We start from the raw sequence: 8,995 nt of genomic DNA, 5'->3' as shown, positions 1-8,995 counted from the left end.
TTTAATGTTATCCTTTCACATGTCTATTTCCCCTTCCCACCACAACACACGTTCCACTTCATATTGAAAGAAAATAAATAAATCAATAAATAAATCATATCTTCCTTCCGATAGTCCTGAGGGACAAGGTGGGTCAGGGAATATCTTTTACTGGACCAACTTCTGCTGGCGAGAGAGACAAGCTTTCAAGCTATACAGAAGTCCTGAAGAAGAGCTCTGTAGCTCAAAATGTGTCTCTCTCACCAACAGAAGTTGCTCCAAAAAAAGATACTACTTCACCCACCTTGTCTCTCTAATACCCGGGACCAACACTGCTACAACAACACTGCATACGTTCTGATAGTCCCGGCAAATAAGAGGTAGACATTTTGCAATAGCTCCCTTCATTTTCACGTGCCTTTTAAATATTCCCCAGTGTCAAAAGAAGTCTCATGTTCCATGAATTTAACTGGATTCACTATACATCTTTGGTTTAAAGGAAGATGTGCCAGTTTTAGATTGCGGTCATAACTAAACCTTGCAATCCCCAAACATTTTAAATTAAACTTTTTCTTTCTTTCCTGTGTTGATTCTAGACATTTTGCGGTTTCACCAAAATGTCTGAATTTACCTTTTCTTTCCACATGGAGTAATTTAAGATAACAAATTAGGAGAATTTTTAAACAGGCAAGAAGATAAAAATTTAGTTACATAGCAGCGTGAGGAAAAATCATTTAAAACACAGCAGCAACCCTAATTCAACATGAGTACTTTAGTGAACAACTCACAGCTCATTTCCAAAGTGTGATTAGAATTTTGCAACAGGGAAAGACAAAATAATAGCGTTGGTGGCAAATTAGCATATTTGGTTTCCTAGCTATTGTTTCATGTGTGTTTTCTTTTTTTGCCAGCAAAATGGAGTGAACTGCAAATTTAAAGATCAGATTAAAAAGGCAACAGTTTCTGGGGATTGTCCTGCCTGAAATTCCACTGATGAGTGTATTATTTAGAGGTGTTGAAACCCCACCACCACCCCATTAATCCTTTCAGTGATGAGTGGCAAGGAAGACTGAGGGAAAGTTTGGTTAGCAGACCATTTGGTATAAATCCAGTGGCTGTTGAAGAAGAATGCTGTGTATATTTTTTAATCAAATGTACTTTTAAGCCACCTAAGTCCTTTCATTGGGTTAACCTCTTGTAATATATGATCCGAGTGAAAATAAACCAGTATTCTCCATGCACAAAAGGCATTTCTCAAATATGTTTGGATAGTAAAACATCAATAATAATAATACTAATAATAATTAATAAAACACGGTGATTAAAATGAACCAATTATTTCTCCAAAGTGAGGCACTGTGTGCAAACTGTGTCTCAGCATAAGTGGCTGTAACGTTACCTAGGGTTATTATAACACTTATTATTGATTGTTCTTGATAAAATGTTGGCCTCCATTTAATCCTTTATTAAGGTTTTAAAAGGCAACTATTCCCGTCTCTCCATCCCATCACCACTGTCCTGTCAAAGTTCTGTGACAACCCCCCTGATTTTTGCATTTTCTTTGTTGCTTTCACTCAACTACTCCTTGCTATAAATTAAATCCACTTTTAATATGAAGAGTGCGTTTCTTCCCAGCTGTTAGGAGATTTAAATGTTAATGAAGAACCTCGGAAATGTGAAAATAAATAATACACTTCTAAGCTTTTACTGACTGAAGGGGTTATTTATAGCACAATTACCATGTCTCTTGTATTTCTAAGCCTGATTTTGAACTCACATTTCCTCTCCTCTCCATTTGTGCTGAAGGTGCATTTAGCCTAGGAAAGCACATTTAAAAGATGGGGGAAACATCATATTTGCTTTATCAAATATCTGTGTCAGCCCACTGATTATACTGCATATAACTTGTTCCATATGGATTAGATCCAAAGTCCATTAAAGACCACTAGATTCTTTCCATTGACTTCAATGGGCTTGAGACGAGGCTCTTTCTGCCCCTTTTGTATCACATCAGAGGGAGGGTTAACTCACCCACTAGGGTATCGTTTAGATGTGTGGGCACAAGAGTAGAGAGATGGCATTCAAGAAAATGTGATAACCATCCTTGGCCAGAATGACTGTCTGTGGCCAGAATGCTGAGTTCAGGAAAAATGTCCTGGTCTTAAAAATACTTCTGAAGAGCATTATTTTCCCTAGAAATTTCACCAAAATGGTATGTAACTGTATTACATATCTCTAAAATAATTACTCCCAGGAGAGTAATTATGCATCCGAAGAAGTGAGGTTTTTACTCACGAAAGCTTATGCCCAAATAAATCTGTTAGTCTTTAAGGTGCCACCAGACTCTTTGTTGTTTTTGTAGACTAACACGGCTACCCCCTGATACTCCCAGGAGATAATGGCTCTAGCTCCTTCTAAAACTAGAAAACTAGTGAAATAGGAACATTTGGAATTAGAGCTAAAATATGAAAATGATTCCCCAAATTGTTGTCAGAACTTTTTGTGGAAAACATGTCATTGAATTATTTGGTGGGGAAAAAATGGTGAAACTTTTTGTGAAAAAAATTCATCAAAAACAACTTTGTCAAGAATTTTTGTGGAAAAAAAATTCATCAAAACGTATTGTGAATAAAGCACATATCAAAACTGTTGGGGGAAAATAATTTGTCAAAACTTCTAGCAAAAAAAGTTCATCAAACCCTTCCATGAAAAATGAGCCTTTTTGTGGAAAAAATGAATGTAATCTTTTTAAAAAGAACAGGAGTACTTGTGGCACCTTAGAGACTAACAAATTTAGCAATCTTTTAGTAATCTTTTTGTGACTAAAGATGTTGTAGAAACTTTTTGTGGAAAAACTAGAACTGTACTGTGAATAAAAATGTAATTGAAACTTTTAGTGGAAAAAATGTCACAACTACTCACAAAGAATCAAGAGTGTGTGAAAACTTTTTGTTGGCTGCATTTTTTGTAAAAAGTTCATGGTTTTGGAAAAAAATATTTGACCCTTTCTGTTCACCTCTGCTCTACGAATTTTGAGGGGAAAGTGGCTTTTTTTTAGCACAGCATTTATTAATATACCACCTGCATCTATTGGAAGGACACCGATTTAACAACACACTGCTGGCACCTGTGCTATTGATGGTGGTAATGGTGGTGAGTCTGGAAGTCTCTGCACATGTTTTTGGTGTGTGCTTTCATCTCCAAGTCCATTGCAAAGTTTGCCAGGAGCACTGCACCCTTCTCTCTTCCCCAGCAAGATGAATGCAGGGGGCTGAGTGGATCTTTTCTGATGGGAAAGTCTCTCTTCTGTTTCTCTGTCCGAGATCAGAACAGAAGTTCTAACAAAGCAAGAGCCTCGGTCAGATTGGAGGCGTGGTAGCCTCGTTACTTCTGCTAGGAGAGGTAGCTGGGGAGGTGATGTCTGATTTGTCAGAGGAGGACTCCGGTCCATTGCAGCCAGCTGATCCCTCAGGGAAACTCTCCCTCTCCCTCTTCTTCTGCTTCATCCTGCGGTTCTGGAACCAGATCTTCACCTGGGTTTCGTTGAGCTGCAAGGCACAGGCGATCTCAACCCGCCTGGCCCGGGTCAGGTACTTGTTGAAGTGGAATTCTTTCTCCAGTTCGGTCAGCTGCTTGGTGCTGAAGTTTGTCCTGGGAGAGACTGCGTTTGTCTCCCCAGCAAAGCCACAGTCTCCTGATTTCACTGGAGACAAAGGGAAGGGGGGTGGGGAGGAGATGGTTATTAAAACACATGAGGTTAGTAACTAGGAGGCTCCCTTTCCAGCTAACTTTCTTTCTTTCTTTCTTTCTTTCTTTCTTTCTTTCTTTCTTTCTTTCTTTCTTTCTTTCTTTCTTTCTTTCTTTCAGAACCCCCACAATACAAATACACCTTTTTCGTGAATAATATCCCCCCAAACACCCACACATATACTTTCCATTATCTTTCTTTATTATATGCATAGATCCCTATTGCAAAATATACTCCTATTGCAATAGGTATTTATTCTGCAAAATAATCATATACATGTGCCTCTTTCCCACTATATATATATATGTATGTGTGTATGTGTGTGTGTGTGTGTGTGTGTATTTACCAATAGGTATATATGTAGATGCCTCTTGCAATGTACATATTGAAAAATAGTGTCATGTATGTATATAGGTTTATTTTGCAGCATGAATATGTATTGTAATATGCGTATATTTTGGAATATATATATTAATTAGGCATATATGTGTATATATGTGTGTTTATATAGATGTGGGTGTGTGTTATAAAATATGTGCGTGTGTACCTGTGTATTGTATATATTCATTATATAAAACACAAGTAACAAACAGTTTAGACTCTCGTGGGCTTCAGTCCTTTGCGCTCTGTAGTTCATAGAAAGTCACCAGCCGGCCCTGGGGTTTTTGAAGGAGCAGTGAATAAAGAGTCAGAGATGTGCACTTTACACCCCATGGTGGGGTACCGTACAATGCCCTGCTTCGGGGCTCTGGGGTTTTCTGCCTTAAAAGACACACACAGGCTGACCCAATGTCCTGGCGGCGGAACACCCGCAGGATGCGGGAGCCCAAGGGTTAAGTGGGAAGGAAAGGTTGTTATAATGGGAAACATGCCAGAGATGGGTAGAAAGAACCCGGGTCTTTCTTTCTTTCTTTCTTTCTTTCTTTCTTTCTTTCTTTCTTTCTTTCTCTCCCCAGAAACATTCAGATTGAGGGAAACACGTGTGTGTGTGTGTGTGTGTGTGTGTGTGGGCGCGCGGGGGGGGGGGGGGGGTGAATAACCCTTAACAGCTCTTTTCACTAATGCCGATCACGAAGGTTTCACAGACAGTCAGGGCAGAGACGGGTGGGGAAGCGGGGGGGGGGGGGGGGGGAAGTGCAGCAGATTCACTCTCTTGCCTCGGTCCCTACACACCAGAGTCGCCTGCCCTACAAGCCATTAGCTTCTCTGGTGCCATAACTCAGCCCCCAGGTAGTTTCACTTTCAACTCTTCCCTTGGAGTGGCCAACTGCCTTGTTAGAGCCCCAATGGGTCCCCCACTCCCTGAGGGGATAAAGTCTCGTGCTCCAGGCCGCAGCAGAAGTTCGCATCTCCATTTACAGCTTTCTTTCTTTCTTTCTTTCTTTCTTTTCTTTTTCTTTTCCAAACATTTTTATTAAAGCGATGCACTAAATGAAGGGAGATAATCTGCATCTGTTTTTTTGCAGCGTTGAGTCAGAGATTTAGCAGATAATCTGTTTTTGCAGAGTTGAATCTGACGTCTAAGTTTTTGCGTTTACATATCAGCGTAATCTTAACTTTCGAATCAAAGAACAAATCTCTCTCACTCCATCTCTCTCTGTCTCTAATCTATCTTCTTCCCTTCCTGTGTGTCTCCTTCTGTCTTTCTAATTTTCACCTTCTCTCTCACACACACTTCTTATTAGACTTTAGCATGAAGAATAGCCCCCTACCTTTGTATCTAGCTGAAAAATGAGCATACATTAAAAAAAAATCTTTTCAATGTATGTGAAACCCACTGAAAACATCTGAAACCATTTGACTCTTATTTGCTTTTTTCCTTCGTTTTGCAAACGCTTTCAAATTCATCCTTGTTCTTTGATTGATATATATATGGCCAGTATCAGCAAAATAAAAAGAACTTTCCCCAGCTTGTTATATTTTTGCTCTCGGTGAATGACAGTTAACCGACTCCTCTCCTTCCCTTCTTGAAGGTGAAACAATGAGATAAGGCACGAAACAAAGAGAAAGCTTTTAGCTGTTCTTTAAAAAAATATATTAACCCCACGCGGCCGCTTTCTTGGTTATTTGAATAACTTTTCCCCTTTGTTCGGGAGAAGACAGGAGCCGTTTGTAGACCCAGATCATCAGAAGAGAAAACTGCACAAACCCTGCCTTCAGCCCACACCAGAAAAGTTACAAGGAGAGAAGCAAACATCAATTGGCACACGTAAAATCTGTTCCCCTTCACTCAAACTTCAAGAAACTGGAAAATCACACTGTCTATTGCCGTTAAAAGAACTTTAAACTCAAACGGCGGAGGAAATCCCTTGAAGGCAGTGAACTCGGTTTGAATATTTTTTTTTAAAAAGCATTAAAATCTCAGGTTGTTCCTCTGGATCGCCTTTGAAAATATCAATTCCTTTCGAAACCCCAAACGATCTCCTTTTTCAAGGTTAAAACCGGGATGAAATGTGCATTCCCCATCCCTCCCACTTGAGAAAATACATCATTTCACATCCAGTTAGTTAGAGATACTGTGTAACAACATTTAACTTAAAAAAAAAATACTTCACCCAGACATTTGCAAAAGCTTGGAATAAACTTTCCAGGAAAACGGTTGAAGCAAATGCGAATCTGTTTGCATAGATGGTTCTACTATGGTAATTTTAAAGAAAGTTGTGATTTTTTTTAAAAAGACCCCTCAAGTTATACAATATTTTGCAAAATCTCAGAGATAAATCTCTTGGAAGATATTTATGATGAAAGGAGCCAGATATAGTTGGAAGTAAACAAACTTTTAATTATCTATTAAGACACCGATTTTATCGATGAGTTCAGAAAATGGTTTCATTACAAGGCTTACTATTTGGAGAAAGTTTTTCCGCCTCTCAGTTTGAAAAAGGTAATACATGTACTTTCCTCTGGGGAGTAATCTAAACGAATATAACTGCTACCCTTTGAATTTTGCAATGCACTGAGCGTTGTCAAGATCAGATTTTTTTGTAGAATAATTCTGAAGCTAAATTCCAAGCGCACAGAACTAAAAATCAGACTTGCTAATTACCAACCTGCTAAAATTATACAAAAGTAGGACGCTGTTTCATCTCTTTTATTTTGCGCTAAATTACTTTTACAGGTGGTGTTGTCGCGCCTAAATTAAAACGAGACAAAAGTCAGATTCCTGTAAAATGCATTTTAAAATATTGAAAAACGGTTCATTTTTCAAGGAAACAATAACCCAATTCAAAAACACACATTCCCAATCCCCATGTTCAAAATTTATTTCAAACTATATATGTATACGTATATATATTACAGATCAAATAAATATTTGATATATGTTTAAGATTATAGCTATCCATCTATGAGATCAAACAATTATTTTGGGACCATTCTGGCCAATTGTAGACAAACTTGTCAGTTTCCTCTTAACTCGTGTTTTCTAAAAAATAAAAGTTTGTTTCCCCTCGAATGTTTTTTTTTTTTAAAGAAAGCAATAATCTTAGACACAAGACGATTTTAATTGGAAAAAAAAAGTTCTGAAAGTCACAATCAGATCGGGAGAACGAATGTAGTTTGGAGGTAATCATAACAAACATCATGACAGAGAGAAAATTTAAGGCAAATAGACCTGCTTAGAGACAGGCATGCGCCTATGGGGGGGGGGGGAGGCACCTGAATATCTTGCACTTTTATTACCTAGTGACGTTACTTGGTCTCTCCAAGTGATCTGCCACCCACAGTTAAATACATTGGCCTCTATCTCAGACTCACCTGTTCTGGGAAGGTTCCTTTTGACTCTCATCCACTCAAAAGTTTTCGTGTCACCGTAAACATCCTGAGAGAGGTCCCCTCTATCTTCTGGCAGCACCAGAGAGTTACAGCTGGGGGGGTCCTGGCTACAGGCGTGGTACCGATCCACTCCCCGACCCCCGGAGCGGGGTCCAATAAGGCAAGCTGGGTAGGCGGAGGAGGAGAGAGGCAGGCCCCCCCCAGGAAAGTCGGGGTCAGGAGAGCTGGGTGGGTAGGGACTGCAGCAGGATGAGTTATAACCTGGGGAGAAAGCGGCGCTGGGAGGTTGGCTGGGGGTGTAAAGGGGCCTGGGCCCAGGCGCGGGATAACGAGAGGGAGCGGGGAAAGGATGGGGCTGGCCGGGCGGGGAGGGGATATGCGGCGGGTGGGGCCCTGCAATTGGGAGCTCCCTTCCCGGCACGCAGCGATCTTCCCCAGCACAGCGGATGTTGCGCGGCCTCTGCTGCAAATGCCGGAGTCTCTGCTCCCCAAGGCAGATCCCTGCATAGCCAGCCCTGCTCTCTCCCCCCCAGCCCAGCTCTGGCTGAGGGTTCATCCTCCTCTCATGGCCCTGGCCCCCACCCGCGCTAGCCCCCTTGTCCCGCGCCCCGGGCCGCCTTGCACCATGTCAAATGGGGCACTTCCCCGTCCAGGAGCCCGAGGAAAAGCCAGCTGAAATTCGATACATTGGCAGGAGGGATCACGTGGCCGGCTCTTGGCCAATGGCCAAGGTTCACCGGGAGAGGGACTGTTTGATGAGTTAATGGCAGCAATTTGTAACTTTCAGTCTCTCTCTGGGCAAACACACAAGAGGGATGATAGGAAACAGTTTCTACAGCAGATCTCTCTCTGGGCTGCGAGAAATGGACATGACTTCATCCCTCCCCCCAACCCAGCCCACCCCACCAGACCCTCCTGGAATATCTGCTGGGCTGCTCAAGGTAAGTCCCTTTTTATTCTCACACTCCCAAGTTCGCTTGCATGCATCTTCTTGCTGTGGGGTTTTTTTTTTTTTTAATGGAGCATCCCTCCCTCCCCTTCTTTCCCCCTCCCCTTCTCCTGTATCCAACCATAATACACCGTTTTATCTTCATTTAGCCGATGAAGTTTGAAATTACTTTTGCAATGAAAATGGATGAACATTCTTGTTTGTGTGTGTGTGTGAGAGAGAGAGTTTAGTAATGAAACGCAACAAACTTTCTGTATAGATCAGGTGGACACTAGTTAATAGAAATCCCAAAGTGGCTTTACTGATACCTATAAGGCAACTTTTCAATCTAAAATGTCTTTTCTTTCTTTCTCTTAAAGCCATGGTCAACTGCCTTGGTTAATTTCGCCCCCCCCTTCACCTTCTCCAGCAATAACATTTAATTTCAGATGTCTGGGTTTTCTTTCTTCTCTCCCAAATTAAGTCTCATTTGGAAGAATCAGTGGGTAAGAAAATTTATGATTAATTATACTCTAGTTTCATCAGCCAGACCTTATAGGAAGGTG

General features: G+C 41.0%; 1 protein-coding gene across 1 annotated transcript; it reads right to left on the bottom strand.

Annotated features, from left to right (window-relative positions):
* Positions 1–2,301: 2,301 nt before the first annotated feature.
* On the bottom strand, positions 2,302–8,150 carry LOC117889005 (homeobox protein Hox-A1-like). The gene is made up of 2 exons (XM_034792804.1): positions 7,484–8,150; positions 2,302–3,682 (listed from the first exon to the last, which is right to left on the bottom strand). The coding sequence occupies exons 1-2, from the start codon at positions 8,055–8,057 to the stop codon at positions 3,339–3,341; spliced, it is 918 nt and encodes a 305-aa protein (XP_034648695.1). The 5' UTR covers positions 8,058–8,150; the 3' UTR covers positions 2,302–3,338.
* Positions 8,151–8,995: the final 845 nt, after the last annotated feature.

The sequence above is a fragment of the Trachemys scripta genome, chromosome 16, assembly GCF_013100865.1.
Source record: "Trachemys scripta elegans isolate TJP31775 chromosome 16, CAS_Tse_1.0, whole genome shotgun sequence".
Lineage (NCBI taxonomy): Eukaryota > Metazoa > Chordata > Testudines > Emydidae > Trachemys > Trachemys scripta.
The sequence above is the reverse complement of the archived record's forward strand: the minus strand, read 5'-3'. Positions and strand labels throughout refer to the sequence as shown.

Bases quoted from the DNA above. Each gene is read 5' to 3' on its own strand.
- LOC117889005 (XM_034792804.1), bottom strand. From the start codon at position 8,057: ATGAACCCTCAGCCAGAGCTGGGCTGGGGGGGAGAGAGCAGGGCTGGC. The intron at 3,683-7,483 runs GTGAGTCTGAGA...CTTTGTCTCCAG, and splicing joins AAGGAACCTTCCCAGAACAG to TGAAATCAGGAGACTGTGGC.